The sequence below is a fragment of the Necator americanus genome, chromosome V (genome assembly GCF_031761385.1).
Source record: "Necator americanus strain Aroian chromosome V, whole genome shotgun sequence".
Lineage (NCBI taxonomy): Eukaryota > Metazoa > Nematoda > Chromadorea > Rhabditida > Ancylostomatidae > Necator > Necator americanus.
Window position 1 is genome coordinate 30,682,879 of NC_087375.1, and position 18,999 is coordinate 30,701,877.

At 41.5% G+C, this 18,999-nt stretch overlaps 1 protein-coding gene across 3 annotated transcripts; it reads left to right on the forward strand.

Annotated features, from left to right (window-relative positions):
* Nucleotides 1-111: 111 nt before the first annotated feature.
* On the forward strand, nt 112-18,736 carry RB195_015702 (uncharacterized protein; the record flags this gene model as incomplete). 3 transcript variants are annotated; one of them, XM_064206539.1, is made up of 21 exons in its annotated part: nt 112-178; nt 2,877-2,926; nt 2,981-3,082; nt 5,260-5,338; nt 5,399-5,519; nt 5,611-5,692; nt 5,841-5,992; nt 6,181-6,263; nt 9,126-9,258; nt 9,313-9,465; nt 9,842-9,917; nt 9,972-10,115; nt 11,579-11,644; nt 12,690-12,788; nt 13,727-13,892; nt 13,950-14,256; nt 16,545-16,743; nt 17,337-17,408; nt 18,279-18,410; nt 18,469-18,543; nt 18,623-18,736. In XM_064206539.1, the coding sequence occupies 21 exons, from the start codon at nt 112-114 to the stop codon at nt 18,734-18,736; spliced, it is 2,472 nt and encodes an 823-aa protein (XP_064062420.1). The 3 variants fall into 3 exon arrangements, with proteins under 3 accessions (XP_064062420.1, XP_064062421.1, XP_064062422.1); XM_064206540.1 differs by lacking the exons at nt 112-178; nt 16,545-16,743; nt 17,337-17,408; ... (1 more) ...; nt 18,469-18,543; nt 18,623-18,736 and adding exons at nt 1,181-1,294; nt 2,743-2,746 and having other exon boundaries at nt 13,950-14,275; XM_064206541.1 differs by lacking the exons at nt 112-178; nt 2,877-2,926; nt 2,981-3,082; ... (12 more) ...; nt 13,950-14,256; nt 17,337-17,408 and having other exon boundaries at nt 16,558-16,743.
* Between the last annotated feature and the right edge of the window lie 263 nt (nt 18,737-18,999).

The window sequence follows — 18,999 nt, forward strand, 5'->3', positions numbered from 1 at the left end:
ACAATCTCCAAGTTCTCACTTCTTGAAACCTGTGCATTTGAAATTTCTATTTATTATATATTAAATATTCAAATAATATATTTATTTTTATTGTATTTATGTTTTCTTGTTATGCCACCGAGGTTTTGGTGGAACGGTATTACTGGTCTGACGTTTCGCAACTTCGCATTTGTCAGAGGTATGAAAATGGTTTAAGGTCTTTGATGTTATCCATATCCCATAAAACTTCCCCTTTCTCCTTGCGAAGCCTCGATATCGTTCTAAGTACACTATGCAAAACTCCAAAATGTTTGTGTCTGTGTTTTGTGTTTGTCTCTGTGAAATACAAAAATGGAAACCAATCGTTGGGAATCCAACCTGGGCCGCCAGGAGGTCATTTTACCACTGAACAACCATGGGTTATTCGTTGTAGCTCGGTCTATCTAATTAAAGGTACTAAATATTATCTATGGTTTACAAATACCACCATCATTATCTATTATGCTATGTACTAGCGCTTATTCTGACAACTGCGTTTGTTTGTTTGCGTGTATGAGTGATGAAAATCCGGAAATAAAGGAAAGGCAGATCATTGCGTTAGATAGTTGCGCTGGTGCCAAAAAGCAGTAAAACATGATGAGACGGGTCCCGTGGTTCCAGGAAACACTGCACGAGATTGGCGGAAGAAATTGTAACCGGCGGTTACTACTAAATCAGTAACGCCTGATAATTTCAAGCGAAATTGTTGAAAAATAAGTGAAATTCTGTGAAATGCTCAGTGGCTGTGTTAGATCGTTCATTCCCCTATGATTCGTAGTGGCTACTGCAAGGAAGCATGGAGATAAGATAACGCTTCCTCGGAGTAAGGTTGGTACGAAAATGATGGAAGATGAGGACGAGTCTTACAACGCCAGAAAATGGTGCATCTAGAAGTTCGAATGTTCTGTTGTCTTGAAACCTCAGCATATTCTGTCTGTGTTTTGTGATAGTGTGCCTGCAAGGTTTTTAGATGGAACCTTTATTTGCCTGACGTTTCGGCTTTTTCGCCGTCTTCAGAGGCCTAAATAGAGGATGACTGGAGCAATGCTACGTTTATCCCGTCAAGTGCATCTAACAGTACTGGAAAATAGTGGAACGGCTCCAACAGCGTCAGAGTGGAGCATCGTAGCCATAAGGAAGTGAACGACAGAAAACCTGGACGATGCAATTCCTTCGCTGCGGCATCAAAGAACAGAAAGCAGTGAGACGGATGCAACTTCATCAGTTCTATGCACAGACGCTAAAATTTGGGTCCGACGGGATCAGGGATATATCGGTGTTTTGAAATAGAGTCCAAGAAAGCGAACAAGAAATATACAAAACGTTTTAAAAAAATCTTCCCATGATCATGGCGAGTGCGCCGTAATATCCTATTGTCTGTCTCAGTGCGTCTTTCCTCAAAGATCCTTGCCGGATCGTGTTTTCAGAAACGGTACATATATGTGAACAGCTGCTCATTGCTCAATTTGAATGGAATTGAAAATGTAAATGTAACTCATTTAGCATGAAGAATCGAGAAGAAGCATGAAGCATGAAGAAGATGGTTAACGTGGCATAGGAATTTACTCTTCTCAGCATCGTGGTGATGATACATTAACATCCTTTACGACGGTTTGAAACATTTCACATGTGTAAAGGTATTACTAACGTACAAAAAATCTCGTCGGAACTCTGAAGCTTTGATAAGATATAAGATGATACTTGAACAAGACTGAGCATCATGCTCTATAATAACGGGCCTAGTTTGGCACGTCTGTGTATATATCGTTGTGTGTGAAACGAAATCCAATAATAAGGTGAAACGAGTCTTACAGCCTCCTTCGGACCGGCGTCCAAAGGGATAAAATGAACTGAGTCGGGTCTCGTGGCGTCTTATTAGTGCGCCAGCACCAGAAAGCGATAAAATGGAATGGTACGGATCACACGGCCTCAGATTTGTGTGCCGTCGGTGGAAAGAGACAGAATATGGTGGACGGCGTTGTGATCCCTTTCGTTTGAAGGCAACATAACACGAATCTGGGGTGGTACGGATTTCAGGTGGAGTATCCGTCGTAGATTATGGAGACCGGGGTGGTTTCGCTCATCTCTCCTTGAAACACTGTAAGCAGCCGGCCCCTTAATGCTGTTTGGTACGATGCCTTCTACTGGTGCGCGCCACTATTGCACGCGTAGCTTCCCTTACTGCCTATTGGGGCAGTCCGAATCGATTTTCAACGAATCGCAGGGTGGAGGCGGCGCAAGGGGTGGAGCGTTACAACAGATGTCAAGTTGTGACCGGTATTCGTACAAAACAGCATTCTGGAGGCGGCTGTTTGCAGTGATGCAGGAAGAGATGAGCGGAACCACCCTCGTCTCCATAACCTTCGACCCCGTATATGGATACTCCACCTGAAATCCGCACCAGATTAGCGGCTGCCTGTGACCGTCCTCGTACCATGCACTTTCGGGAAAACTATTCTCCATCATGTATTCGAATTAGGCCGTCAACAGATGTTGTGTTTTCAAAACAAGATGTCCTTGTTTGTAACATCTTATCATTCAGTACGGAACCATCTCCACAAAAAAAGAAGGAGGATCATTTCTCTACTAGTTTTGCTATTAAGCAGTGCTGGTACTCCCCTCCTCTCCTACTTTGTTGAAACTGCAGTCTGGGACATTGCTCTTTGCTACACTCTCTTCGTTGCCACTGCTATTTGACGCTTTCCTACTTATCTTAACTTATAGTATCGTGAGTATAAGTGCCTTAGTTTTAAATTATCTATTCAGTTCCAATTCCACGAATTCAAGTAGCAAATGAACAGAATACACACACACACGCAATTTTACTGGTTTGACTCCATAGCAATTATTTTTTGCAGAAGTGAAAGAAGCTGATACGTTAAATATGGATGTGGAATCAGAATTCAAAGTGAAATAGCTGCTTTTAAAACCGTTGCTTTGAGCGTTTGAACTGTTTTTTCAGCAATTAGAAGAAGTCAGCAGCAATGAAAGGATGAATGGAGAAAAAGATGAGAGAGCTGAAGCCTCACGGGAGGTGAAAGTTAAGGACAGTAAAGAAAAGATGGTATGTAAAATTATTCTGAACAGGATCTGATTCAATAAAAAGTATTGAGGGCGCTATGGTCTGCTCACTGAAAGGTGACATTGGTGCACCCACTTCATGGTTTAGATTTTTGAGAATTTAGCTGAGAATATCTCTTCCGTACTTTGACAAAGTTTGCATCACTAGCAATATTGCAGACTCACTGCTCAAAAAAAGTGAGACTAGTAAGTGAAGATCAGGAATAGCACCATCCATAAAAACTCTCGATACAAAAAACACCCTCAATACATTTATACTCAACTCTGGAAATGTGGTTCGCCCCAGTGGAGTGTTTCATTATGAAGAAACATCGTCGTTACTAAAACATTTTGCTTGACGATTGTGGCCGTTTTACCAAAGTTTTACGAGGCAGAGGATCTTCGCGTCTTTCAAAAAAGATTTCACTTCTCACAAAAAAAGCAAAAGCAACGAAGTTAACAGACTAAAGTCCCAGTAACATCGTTAACTGTGTATTGTTCGTTACGCTAGCCGGTTCTTGGGAAGATACTGCAACGGACATCGACATAAAGAGAAGAAGCAGCAAGAGCAACCTTGACGGGTGTACACTGTCACGACTGCACGAGGAAAGCTGTAAGTTTTAAAACTACAAAGAGACGCCTGTCTCCAGAACTTATTGAGATAATACGGCAGGGAATCACGAATTCACGTAGAGCTCGCGAGTCTTCGCAAAGAACATGCGTTGTGCCCGTCGTGACAATGTCACTGCACTCCAATATCCAAATGCAACAGCAATCGCATCGAGAAAGAGAATAGAGAAGGATCATTCACAAATTCTGCTTCGAACTGTCTGACAGACTCTTCACTTGCTTCGTTCAGCACCAGTGGAACGACGAACGAACGAATGTCATCTCGTCCATGTCTTCCCTTTTGAAGTCCGACATGGTGTCCAGCTACATGCCATAATGTCGGAGTTTGGAAGGAAAGACCTCTAAGGTTATATGCGCGTCATCCACCCACTCTGATGAAAAGGGAGGCAATCGAACGTGGGTTTCAAAGAGTTCGGAGTAAAATTTGTGAATGACATTCTCCATTCCCTCTCCATTCAAAGGCTGTTCACTTGGGATTCCAGAGCGTATCCCACCTGATCCCGGCAGGATTAAGTTAGGACATCTAAGAAATCTGCCGCCACTAAACGACTTTATCAACTATCAACAATAGCGGGGCTTCCCAGTCTGTCAGAAGATAAGGCACCTAAGCAATGGAAGATGAGCAAGACCACGTTGCTGTATAAGAATTAAGATCCATGACACTAGACATCGGCAACTATCGTTCAATCTTTTTACTGTGTATCATCTACGAGCACTCTACAAGCACGATTCATGAACAAAATCAAAAAGAAACCATTAGATGAGCAAGAACTATGAGAGCAAACAATGTTTTGAAAAGGACGAATCAGTGACCACGTATATACACTTTCGAAACTCATCGAAGTAGAACATGCCGCCGCATCTCACTTTCATCGAATTAAAGGCAGCATACCACAAAGCTGACAATATTTCTATCCTTTCACGGAATGCGGCATAAGCGCCGCGTCTGCAAGCGACAATCAAAAGCTTCTTTACGCTCTCCTCTGCTCACTGATCATCAGCGCTTTCGGGGAGAAATCGACATCATCCAATTTGTGGTATACTACCTCAAAAAAAGTTTCTGGCTCAGTTGACACAATGACTAAAATTCTCCCATAGCAGAAGAACGTCGCCATCAAAGTGAAGAGAGAAGGAGAGATCCGACAGACTCATACACTCTTACCCAAAATATTCAGCGCTAGAGTCTGCGAACATAGGAACGGAATAACATGAGAAATGGACTGCTGAATCAGAGCACTGAGCGACTGAGCTCCACGTGATATTGAATGCACTGCGTAGAGAGCGTCTTTCTGTTGATAAGATTTCTTCACAAATTCTCTGAAAAAAAGTTTGATGATCTCCGTGTCCCTTCCGAAAGTAGAAGCAATTAGGGATTTTCTGCACGTAACAGGAAGACACGGAAGCATTACTGGGGTTCGCCTGCGTTCTACGAAGAGCATTGGAGGCAGATGCCCGTGATGGGGTTTCACATTCTACTTTAGACTTTACCGCACTCCTGTATTTCATGAGCTCTTGCGTTTTCTTATGTTTGCTTCTCTAAAACTTTTTCAGACATGTGGAATGATAATAAAAATGTCTACTTTAATTTGTATTAATCTTCTTAATTACATGGATAGGTTTACAATTGCAGGTCAATATTTCATCTTAAAGTTGAATTCTTATCTAAGGGCGTTCTATTAATGCTGTTTAGGAGTCTTAACAAATATACAAGCATTTTTTGAAATTAATGACGCTGATGCTGGTTTGCTGCAGAGTTCATTTATGGTCTTTTTTATGTTTTGTTCTCCAGTTTGTGGTTTTCTAGGCGACAGGTAAATCGAACACAAATAAATATAAAATACTCAAAGAAGTTACATTTATAAGTGAGAAGAAAGGGGAAATACTAGTTTACAAATGTTTCAGATATAACCGGAAATGGATTATGGTCGTTGGAATTGCTATTTGGGTTTTCGCTGTTTTTGGCTCAACATTTGTTCCTAAAGAAGTATGTTTCATAATTTTGCTTTTTACTTCTACAAAACCTTTCTTGCATTTGTTCTTGGGCAAAGAGTCAGAAGATTCAACTTAATTGCTCCGTTATATGCTGAGAAACAATGACAGAGATTTTGTGGACGTGAGAAAACGTCTTGTAGAAATTTGTGTTGTTTCTCCTACTACGTGGAGTTGTTGGAGTTGGTGAAGCGTCGTATGCAACGATTTCTCCGTCAATAATTGCCGATATGTTTACTGGACCAAGTAGAAGTCGGATGTTGATGATCTTCTATTTTGCAATTCCACTTGGAAGGTATGAAACGAAGAACCTCCTGACATTTCTTAAAAAAACATGAGTATGCCAATTCTCACAGATATTTCTTGTTTTCAAGAATTATCTCCCTTAGAGCTAAAGATAGTGACGAGAACAGATGTGTTGTCGGGAATTTAAAAGTTATCCGGGATACATTTTTCGAAAAATGATGATAAAAAACATTCCAGTGGTCTAGGATTCATTGTTGGTTCTAATGTTGCTGCCTTAACTGGACATTGGACATGGGGCGTACGAGTCACAGTATTTCTTGGTATGTTTTTCACAAAAGTACAAACAGTGATACTTATGCTGCATTGAACGACCGCTTCATGCATTCGCCTGTCAAGCGGTCAACTCATTATTTGCGCGTAGCTGCATATCCATAAAATGCGGCCCAGATTTGTATTGATGTCAAGTTGTGACCGGTATTGGTTTTGATTTTGATCCTTCTTTAGTGATGTTATCGACGCTTCGATATTGTCACTTTCTACTTAGAGAAATCGGAGCTATTGGTACATAGTTTACTCTCTCAAGGGCCTCATCGCCCTACAGCAAGCATTCAAAAGTTCTGCATATCCAAAGAACAACACATCAGCTAGTGCTACCCCTGGTTGTGAAGTTGATAACGTAGTACGTCTCATAGCACAATCACGAAACAAAATGGTTCTCATAAGAAAGTGGCTTAGCGGCCAATCCTATTAATCAAAACCTGCAGAGGACCTGATAGTTCGTTTGTTATAGCAATACACCCATCCTTTCTGTTTATTTTTAGATATCAGTCTTGTCACAAAATGCCTGTAGTGTTTTGCGTGCTATAATGTACGACAAGAAGGACAGTATTGTAACTTATAACTTTGTTCTGCAGTTCTTATTTCGCTGCCAGTGAGGTGAAAACTTTGATTTTGCGAGCTCATCCAGATCGTTGTCGATGAGTTTCGTGTGAATGTAATCAATTGTGCTGAATCCCTTTCAAATCCCTGCTTACTTCGCATGACTGTCCTTCACCTAACAGCTTTTTGATTCTGTTATGGATCACTCTTGTGCAGAGCTTGTAGATGACGGACAGTAAGCAGATTGGGCGAAAGTTGCCGATTTCATGTGGATCTCCTTCTCTATACAGCAACATGGTCTCGCTGGTCTTCCACAGTTTGGAAATCTTGCATTCCGACAGCTAACGAGTTAGGAGTCTTGCCAGGGTGTTGATGTGAACTGGCGAAAGATTCTTCAGACTTCCAGATCTTATCCTGTGGGGACCGGGTGCCGTACGTGAGAAGGGGTATATGGGTATGGCTGTCGAAAAGATCAGAGTAGAAGTCGAGGATGATTTTCTCCAGTCTTCTTCTCGATGCTATAGCTGCTCCATTTGGATTCCGGAGAGCACTCATCCTAGGCCTTCGATTGGCGAATTCTCAACGAGCGTAGCGAATGCTCTTTTCCGCCTTTGCACCTTCAGCCAACACTTCTGCTCTTCTTTCTTTGAGGTCTTTTTATCGCCTCTCTGCAATGCCTTGCGAGCTCGGACGTGAGCTCCTCGTTGCCTGCTGCTCGTCCAGCTCCACGCTGACGTATCAGCTCCAGAGTTTCCGGAAACAGGCGTCCCTTGGTGGTTTTAGAACTCTGAGCCTTCCTCTTGCAGTCATGAAGATGTTCAACGGACCGATCGTATTCCTCGATGCTATCCATTGCGGAGTCTTCCCGAAAGCCGGCTAGCGTGACGAAAAGATCCCTGTTCTGAGATAGTTCTGAGACTTTGCTCTTTGAACTTCGCGGCTTTCTCTTCTTTTCGGGTAAGTGAAAATCTTCCCCGGAGGAAGCGGTGGTCCGATCCCGTATAAAATTTGGCACAACAGCGAATTCCGTCAGGCAAAACCTTTTACTGACGATGATGTGGTCAATTTCAGTATGGTTGTGGAATTGTGAGGGGTTTTCTTGCTCGCCAAAGATACGGATAGATTTATCTTATCCGTATTGCCACGCGGTCTAGTTGTCGACCAAGACTGAAGGATACACTTTATTTACAGTGAAGGTATATACAGTATTGCCAGTACCAGATCACTGCTTGTTGATATTGTTTATCGAAGCTGTGCGGGTATTGCGATGCTTGTTGCCTTGTTGGCCGTCGAATGAGAAGGCTGCTCGCACGGTTGTGGGACATCCTTTTATACTCAGGCGAGCGATATGGTTGCGTCGGCGTATGTCAGCATCAAGCGTTCTGTAATAGATGTTTTGTTGATAAGTATTATATGCAAAGAACAACTAAATTACTCATGTGTTTTTCCAACCGTATTATTGATCTTTCATAGCGCAGCTATAATGGTACCCTCCACCGGAAGACTCCCACGTCCAGCGTAGAGAGAAGGGCTTCTGATATTGCGAGTTTCCATGGATGGTCTTAGTCATCATAATAAACTCAGAAAGCCTAACTCCACTAGCTCTTCTACTGTTGCATGTTTCTAAGAACAGTTCTTCTCCAGTATCAAACAAGGCGTTCAGTGGGTGGCGTCGTCTCGTCTCGGCCACTCCGATAACGTCGTACATAAACTTCCTGGCTTGCTTCATCAGATCTTCAATGGCAACATCCGAAGCAAGAGTACGGGCGTTGTAATTACAGATTGTCATTCTAGCCCTTCTCGGTAGCCTGGATGACTCTTGCAACCCCGTACCTCCTGGCTCTGTTGTAGCAGGTATTTCTCCGAAATCAGCAGATCCTTCCTTATTGCAGTGAGATGCATATAATTCCCATAGGCAGGTTGCGAGCCTCTAGTCCAAAGAGTTTCTGGAAGAATGTTGCGTTCTCCCGCAGTAGACAAGTAGAGCTTATTTGTTGAAGGAGACTCCAAACCGCCTCTCTTCCATCTTGCAGTCACTTGATTCAGACTTTTTGCCGGACCCACGATACAAAAATGTTATGAGTCAGACCTCGCACAGCAGAAACAGGGAGTCCGTTCCCTGGATCCATATGCGTCGCAGAGCAGGCAGAAGGTCGCTCTTGGCCCGCGACAAGCCCCCTATCCGCAAGCTAAGGACGCGCCACGTACCTTCGCGACTAACCGGCTGTGAACCCTCTAGTGAGGGAGATCCGAGGCAACTTTACTCCAACACAGCAGCAACACACCCTACGCTATATTTGCAGGCGTCATTTGCCTTGCGATGATCATCATTTTCATCGAAGAACCTGAACGTGGAGCAGTTGAGCGAGTAGAAGGACGTGAGAAAACATTGGTAGCGACTAGTTACTGGAACGACATCGTAGCCCTTGCTAAAACGTAAGTAATATAGCTTAACTTCGCAAACTGAACAGTGAACAATGAGCTTTTAAGGCCCACTTACGTACTTTCTACGGCCGGTTATACTGCTATTGTTTTCATGGTGGGAACATTGTCATGGTGGGCAGCAACAACTATCGAGCATAGCGAGGCAAATAAGTTGGGCTTGAACAGCACAGCTTTATTGGATCCAAAACTAAAAGCGCGGTAAGCTATGTCATCAGCTATGTCATCAGATAATCCAGCTCATCAGCCCACCAAAATTATTTTGGAGGATGCGCAGACGCTATGTGAAATTAGCAATACATCCAAATAGTCAAGAAGTTTATTCAAAAATGTGATGGAAAATTAGGCCCAAAATTCGATCAGATCGATATAACTAATTTATTCAGTTGAAAGACCCTACTTATCCTTCACCGCCATTGATTACCCCTGAATGCAAATGAATCTCTCAGTTTCAAGTGTTTGACAAGACAAAATCTTTGCACATTTTGTCATTTCTCATAGTCGACAACGTGACCCTTTCTGGAACAGAACAACAGAGCTGTATTTCACCTTTTCTCATGTAAGTGTTTCATTTCAGAGTTAGTTTGGTTTTTGGGGCTATTACATGCGCTGGAGGTCTGTTTGGTGTAGGCCTTGGATCCACACTTTCTATGGTAACTTTATTGGACAATCCTCTGACTTTCTTAGATTTCAAAACTATCATTCAGCTGCTTCGGACCGGTTATGGACCCTTCAAAGCTATTCAGACCGTCCGATCAGATGCAATTATTTGTGGAGTTGGAGCCCTGATCGGTGTACCAACGTTGTTTTTGTCCCTTCATTTGATCCCCATAAACATGCCAGCAGCATGGGTACGATGTAATCTGTTAAGTTCTGTTAGGGATATGTGCTAGCATGAGATACGCTGATGCGTTACTTCCTACTATGTGTTCTCCCTGTGCAAAAGTTTGAAAAGCTTAGAATAAGAGATGAAAGAAAACAGCAATGGATTAGTCTTAAAGCGACGCTTGAGCTTTCGGACTTCTTATGTCGCCTTCCTTAAAAATCATCCTTGAAATACCGCTCTATTCGTGACTAGACCCACAATTCGTCTAATCCATCAAAAACGCTCTTGAACAGAGCAAGCATAATAATTTTCCGATCATACTGTACCCTGCAAATATCTGTAGCACCTCTCGACACTCACACTGATTATCTAAGCGTCAACGGGTTGTGGCAGTGATTACTTTTTCGGCGGCTCGCAGTTTACACTCCACGTAACGATATGGGAGGCACGAGACTGTCAGTGATTGTCAGGCGCCCACTCACCTGGTTCAACATATTTGGGGAATTAAAAAAAAGCACAGCCAACAATATATTCTGAGAAGCGTCTAGTATGTTCACACGATGAAAAAGAGAGACGGGTCAAAATCATGAATGATACCCAACAAATTTAGCGCTGGGGCTGTAGTGAGCTATTTATTGACGAAGTATGTTGGGAGCCCATGACTGCGTGAAATATTCAAATAATTCAACAGCTTTGGGCCATTGAAAGAGAGGAAGGAGTTAGACAGATAGGCCTTAAAGAGCGAATCTCTTAGGGTAACAAATTGTCGATCAGACTCTCCCTCTACTACTCTTTGCTATTAGATCTCTTTCCTACTCCTTCATTGAGTTAACTTAAATGCATCACTCCGTGAATCTGAGGTGGTACGGATTCCAGGTGGAGTATTCGTATGCGAGACTAGTAGTATAGTAGACTATGGAGAGGGGTGTGATTCCGTCCATGTCTTCCTAATTGCCATAAAAAACAGCCCGGAAAATGCGGCGCCGCACAGGGCTGGCGCGCTCTAATCGAACTCGTTGTAGAAAATAGTGCGCCGGAACGCTCGATGCCGTATCTTCCGGGACGTTTTCTACGGCAATTAGGAAGAGATGAATGGAATCACCCTTCCCATAATCTACGATCCCGTATACGAATACTCCACCGGAAATCCGTACCACTCCAGATTCGTGGAGTTTCCTTTAAAGATATGTGAAAATCATCATCGTATTGACTAAGATAAGCATCCCTCATCAGCATCAGCACTACAAGGCGAACCACCAGGTAGTATCCAGGCAGCTGTGCGGATTATTTCAGATAAGAGGATGCAGATAAGTAAGGGATAAAATAAAGTGGGAGAAGCAAGAAATGCTTAAATACAGGAACATAGTACAGCCGTTCTATGTGTGTGGAAAAGTCTAAAGAGTATGGGAAAACCTTTGTATGCACTAGAGGCTACAATATTTTAGAATAAGGATTGTTCCACTTTTACGAACAGTCGTTAATTTTTAGGCATTTATGTTCACCGCAATTACTGTTACTTGCTTTAATTGGGCTACAAATGTGGATATGTTAATGGTAAGTCTTTTGCATATCAAAGGTAAACCAAATCAAGACCTTAAAGCACATGGAATGGGATCACAACTGGCCCTAAAGTTATCGTAAATGTTGAGTTTGAAAGCGAGTCGAAGATGGAGTAAGTGGACTCAGCGACACAACGTTTAGGCCGTTAAGGCTGGAGAAAAAAGTAGCAGTAGTACAGCCACTCTGGACCGGATCGCAGAGTGCTGTGCTCGAACGGTGTCCACATTGATTTCTACCTTCAAGACTTTACGTCGCTTGAAGAAAAATAAATATTAAGACGAGAGGAGGTGCCGGTCGTATCAATAGAGGTATTTGATGGAATGCCGCCAGGCACCACAACTTCTTACAACTATAGTTGACTTTAATTTTTTACAACTATGGCTTTTATGGTTGTGAAAAGGCGAAACTGCGGATGGGTGCGCAACGTCGTTTTTTTAGTTTGCTCAGAGCTTATCCTTATTAACTATGTGTCCATTTCCAAGAAGGGATTAGCGCAGTCGGAAAGAGGTCCGCTGTGCCCGCACGGTCGATGGCTCAATCCAGCCAAGCCTCCCCTCCTTCCGGGGTCAATAAATTGGCACCATGCTTGAGTGGTAAAAAGTATTGCCAAAAAAACTGACTTGATACTTGATACATCCGCTGGCCCCGTACGTCATTGAATAGGCCAACACACGTTCCAAGACCTCAACGATTACGAATTGTGGTAAAACGCTATGGCGTGACGATAAGCCAGAGACATTGTTAAGAAAAAATGTCGCACACATGAAGTGTGTCCTCTCGCATTCTCGGAATTTTCATGCAAGTTGGAACTATTGCAATGTAGTTCACATTGCTACTTAGCTTCTGATGGTTGCACTCTGAGGTGAAACACCAAACACCGTAGTGATACGATGCATCAAGAAATCGTGTGAAGTCTACATGTTTAATTGGAAGATCCCCCATTTTTGAATTAAAAAAAAAGCCTGAACGCCACATCTCCTTCTCTTCTTCTCAGTAATCAAATTGTAGTCCTCTAAAGGTTTTTGTTTCGTTGTTCTAGGATGTGGTTATACCAACACGACGAAATGCGGCGAATTCTTGGCAAATCTTGCTCTCCCACATGTTTGGGGACGCTTCAGGACCGTATATCGTTGGAATAGTGAGTCATTCTGAAGATTCATTGATGCCTGCCTTGTATTTACAGTTGTATTAGGTTGGCTACTTACTTCCCCGTGCTCACATACCATCTACGATTCAATAGTTCCTTAATCACACAATGATGATCATCGATGTTCGATGCCCATTCCATTTCCCACAGCCTGGCGGCGAGTGGCCGGAGCAACAAACGGTCGCGCGCATTTTGCTTAAAGGCATCACCCCACGAATCTGAGGTGGTACGGATTTCAGGTGGAGTATTCGTATACGGGATGGGAGACTATGGAGAGGGAGGTGATTCCGTCCATTCCTTCCCAATTGCCGTAAAAAATGGCCTGGAAGATACGGCTTCAGTCGTTCTGGCCACTATTTTCCACAACGAGTTCGGCTGGAGCGCGCCAGCCGTGTGCGGCGCCGCATCTTCCGGGCCGTTTTTTACGGCAATTAGGAAAAAATGGACGGAATCACCCCCCTCTCCATAGTCTCCCATCCCGTATACGAATACTCCACCTGAGATCTGCATCACCTCATATTCGTGGGGTGATGCCTTTAACCACTCGCCGCCAGGTTAAAGTCTTGAACTGAGAACCAGTTACCTATACACCCTATTCCCTGAATTTCTTGCCCCATCGGAATACCACTGGTTTCGAGCCTCTCGGCATCTGAAGCAAAAAACTGCTCAGTTCCTTCATTGATCTCAAGTATGAGGTTGAGTTGTTCTTTGCGTCTCAGTCCTCTTAAATCAATCTTAGGAATTTTATTTTTCCCGGATGATCATCAATGTTTGATTAAGAAACTATAAAATTTTGGAGGGGTATGCGTGTGCAGAAAAAATAAGTTGTTCATGAAATACATTTTAGGAGTAGTTTTGTAATTCTAAACCATAAAATGCTCACTTTGACATTTTTTCCATCTGAGACTATTTACAGAACTATGTTGCAGATCTCGGATCATATACGAGGAGATGATTCTTCTCCGGCCGGGAATTTCCGATCGCTTGTAATTTCTTTCCATCTTCCAAATGCCATACTATTGCTTGGTGCAGTATTGTTCTTCTGTGCTGCGTACACCTTTGTCAGAGATAATAACAAATTCAAAGAACACATGGGTAAATTCTTTAGTTCTCTGCTTAAAGTCGCATTAATCTAAGTTAAATCCATTTAAGGGATCGTTAAACCTGCTCCTGAACCTCCCGGAAGTGAAATGCCCCTGCCGTCGGCACCAACCCAAAGCGATGAAAGCGAAAGAAAACAGTTGTCAGCAACTTCTAAAAGTAAAGAAAGTGAAATGCCAGCTTCGACAGCTCCAAGAAGCGAAAATATCGAAGTGAAGCCATCGTCGGCAGAATCCGGAAGCAAAGAAAGTGCAGCACCCCCACCGGTAGATGAAGGGAACAGCACGCAGCAGAAAGAAGAAAGGCATGAAGCAGGGCACTTAACCATACCAGAAGAGCTACTTTATCTTCTGCACAAGTTTTTCAAAAGAGAATAAAAAAAAGAAATAATAGTTTTTGTTCAGTCTTTCAAATGCTACGAAACGTCACCTGGTCCATCCGAAACTTCTTTACGTAGTTTGTGATAAATTTTCGAAGCATCATGACTGTTCAAAGAGGATAACTGCTCAAAATACGCACCTTCACTCATCCGATCACTGCAAAATGGGGAAAATTAATTTAAAAAAGCTTTTAAGAGGGATTAAGGGGTCGTATAAATTAACCTAAAAATCAAAGACGGACTATGTTCGCATACGTTGAGAGGTTTTCAGGTATCTATTCTGTTTTATATTATAGAAAACTAATAAAATAAACAAAAAAATCAGCTTCGGAACTGGGTTATCCGTAAGTTTTTAGACAGATTTCCCTATCTTACTATATTTTAAAAGAACAATTATTGCCGGCAAAACAACGCCTCATAAATTAAACTTTTGATAAACTGTAAAATAGATCGTAACCACAACATCCTTATTTAAGTTACGCTAGTTATCTAACTTTTGAAGGGAGATATAAAGCCCGGGCGGACGGCGTTGATCAATTCAAGTGAGGATGCGCCTACGCGTTTAGCTTTCATCCGGAATCGTTTGAGAATTGTGAACCTGTGAGCAGTCTTACAGTGACCTAAAGAGTGACCTGATGTGTCAATTCAGTATTTTCAGTCTCCAAGACAGGTCCGAGACCAATTTATTGACTACGGAAGCATGAAATGCTTAGTTGTCATTCTGACGGCTTCGAATCATCGATGGCACTAACGCATGAACCAAAAAAAAAGAACATAAAACAACCTCGCCACCACCCGAGAAAAAAGGTGTACGAAAAGGAGTTGGGAGCCTATAGACTGGGTGCGGCCGCATGGAAAAACGCGAAGTAGAGTATCGCAGTAGAACATCAAACCGATTGCCTTACACCTGCCCACCTTAGGGGAAGAATATCTCAAAAATGATGATTTTGGGATCTATAAAAAATGATAAGTTCAGTATAATTTACGAGTATAAATGTGATTACGCCCTTTCACCCTCGTAGTCTAGAGAAAAGCACGTGAAACAGCTTTACGTGAACCTGTCTCCCCAACGACAGAACTTATTACGCGATGGAACGAGGGCACCACCATCCAATACCAGCAATCCAATTAGAATAACTCAAATAATCAACAGCTGCACATTAGCGATCGCGTTGCGAATTGCTCTTGTTCCACTATCCGTAATAAGTTGCATTGTTGGGCAGACGGGATTAAACCAAGCTGTTTCTCACGCCTTTTTCTGGATTACTGCAAAGAAATGCAATCACTCTTGTATTTAAAACAAATTAATCGTGGTGATGGATGTAATGTTCAGTAAGAGGTTCCACTCTGGTCAATAGTTCAGGACAATGCAATATTTGTGATAATTTCAAACAACGCCTAGAAACTTTCGTATTAATGTGTTGATTATAATGATGCTCGACAGTTCATCAATTATCCGTAATCGTATTGTTGACTGTAGAAAAAACAGCTTTTTAATTGATTCCCTTGAGCTGTAGCCAAGATTGGTATTGATCTTCCTTTATTAAACAACGGCTAACGTTTCGGCGTTATCGCCTTCGTCAGAGCCTGGAAAGTTCAAAGCCATTAGTGATTTATCCCTTCAAGCGCCTCTTCACCCTACAGAAAGCACCCAAACGGTAGGCAAACTCAAACAGCAACACATTGGCTTGTACTTACCTTGGCTACAGCTCAAGGAAATCAGTTGAAAACTTCGTTTCAACACGCCGAGATTCAAAGACAGTCGAACATGGGCGACAGCTTTTTAGTTGAAGCCTAATGTGTAAAAACAGAAGAATACCGTAGTCCTCATAAAGTCTATGACGTTTAATCTCTACCTAAACAGGCAGAAATTACCGCAGAGCGTTTCTACATACGTCTCAAGGGAAGTGATATTTTTATTACAAATATACATACTTCCCATTATTCTGTTGTTTGTTGATAGCGGTGGCGCGCGTTTTCAGCCCTATTAGTGGACCTACTGATCCGCATGTTTATGGTCGGATCAGACCAAATTATGAAGAAAATTTTTTATTTAGTGGACGTTGTCTCAAAATTTCACTACATGTTTCATTATATCTTCGTATAATATCGATTAATCACGTTGTCCTTCCATTGTAAAAAAAAATAGCAGCTTTTGAATCAAATGAAAAGTACAGCATGTTTTTGTCTGAGACGCCGTTAAAAATGCGAAACTGTTGAAGCAATCAGGATCTCAAATTTCCCCCTTCACTACATAATCATTACAGGATCAACTTGTGGATGCTCTACCATGTGATCGAAATTGTTGTCGCACTGGTTGCCATCGAAACAACAACTTCTTCCAATGACAAATCCGAACCGAATAGTGACGGTATCGCACTACACAACGCATATACCATGTATGAAACGATCTACTACATATTACGCACTTCAAACGTGACAGTGGATGCCGACGCCATTGAAGTGGTGGGCAAATTCTTCCAAGTCCCTGGTCTCAGTGTTTAAAAAACAAAAAAAAACTGCAGAAATAGGAATTATCACTGAACTTTTGAAAAACAGGAGGAAAAGGCGTGGAAAGGCGTGTTTACCATTTACAGGGCTACAGCTACAATGTTGTTGGGGACATTTTTCAAAAAAATTGCTAATGTTAGAGTAGTGCCTGAATTTGTGTGTCTCTTCTAGTTTCCGTCTCAAAGTTGCACGACCTAATATTGTATTCCGAGATTGTGTGTAACGGGAATGAAATCATTATCATTGTAGATTAAAATATTATTCAAATGATTTTAGCATAATACATGCTGTATTTCTCCTATATTTTATTATATATTATTATTTATTTCCTTCGTGAAATTGTAGAAAAAAAAACCTTTATTGGAGATAAAAACAAAGAAAAGAATTGCACTTAAAGTCCAAAGCTCACACCGCAACAAAATATCGATGTAATATGAGGTGTATGGCTTTTAATCGCTCTTCAGTAACATGAATTCACAGCAAGTTCAAGCTGTCAACTTAGAGTAGGATATTTTTCTTCTTTGTAAATTAGAAGAAAATAATTTCAGATCTTATGCGTTATGTCGAAAGATGTCAAAGCAACTACAGTTAGGAAAATACTAAGGGGACTTGTTGGAGAGGTGGGTTACTTTTGTACTCATGCTTTGGAACTGAAATTTAGAATTTTATTCAGAATTTCCATGCATTGTGTATAACATTTTATTTTCATTTCTCTTTTTCTCTTTCTTTTTTTCATTTCATTTCTATGAATTCTGATCTCTTCAAATCATTTTGTGTCGAATTGTATATTGTGTGTAGGAAATCATTTTGTGTCGAATTGTATATTGTGTGTAGCTCTATCAACATCAGGCTGGAACGGATCAATGTCAATTATGCTCTGTAACGTTTATACTTCAGTCCTAAAGGATAATCTCTTTTTTTTTGCTGAAAAACGCTGAAAAACGACTGTGGACCGACTTTTATGAAAAAAAATGACTCAACAATGAATACTTTCCCTTCATTAACTCTTTTGTATAGTGGAGAATGGGAAACACTGGAAAAGAGCAGGAAAGTATGACGTAATAAATCAACGAACGAACTGAGAAGAGTAGAGTTTAGAACAAGAGAAAAGAACTTTAAAACAGTAAAAATATGAAAATAAAAGCAATATTTTTGGTTAGAAGTGATTTAAAATTGACAGTATCTATTTGCTACGGAACTGTCTACATTCCAGTTCTCTGTATTATTGCTCCCTCATTACATTTTGATGTAGTATTTCTTTTTTCTAGACTCCCTGATAAGCTTCCTATCTTCTGGTATCTTACCTGACGAAGATTTGTTGTAAATTGGAACCCAAGCTTCTTTTTTTGAAAACAAACCTCGAATTCTAAAGAAGTTGGTTCCCAGAAAATTTTTCGTGGTCGTAGAAAATAGTCCTGCAATGTAGAGCGTTGGTTTTGGTGGAAATCAGAACGATTATGCTTTCGAAACGTTTGTTAGTATGAATTCAGATTGATACGCGTTACCGACCATCCTACCTGAATGTGGCAATACCACGAATAGTTGGTCTCTACAAGAAAATGAGTGTATTCGTCTACAAACTGGCAGAAATCGTTGACATCACTGGTGACGAAGCGAAAAGTGTTGGCGGTTTTCCCCTCTTTTTTCTCCCCAAGGGACGATTACGGCGTTTATTTACAGTACACGAAGCTACTCCGTTCTATGCAGCTGTCTGTCATCATCGCTGCCGCTCTGGATATTGCTCAGAATGAAAATGTATTATAAGATCATTAGAATAGTCTAATTATCTGGTTTCGCCTATCAGAAGCCTTGTGCATAGTGCACTTATTTATAGGATATGGAGCTGTACAAGCAAGTCTTAGCGCTTGTAATGGAGATTAACAATATGGACAGCTACTGGAATAGAACTGTGGTCGAACCAATGCGATTCCCCACGAAACAACGATAGTCGGAGCACCGTATTTTTGAAGCAACAGCAATTGAATAAAAATATTCTCTTACGTTTTTCCAAGGAGCACACACATGAGAAGACGTGCATGATAGATTTAGATGTTTCAAAGAATACAGAAATGGGGAAGGAATGAATTATTACATAGTCAAGTCAAGTCAAGTCATAGTTTTTTTTCACATGCTCCTCCTGAAAAGAATCAGATGTGTTTTCAAAAACGTTGAGAAATTTCTCTGCTGCTACGACGCACATCACAACGAACT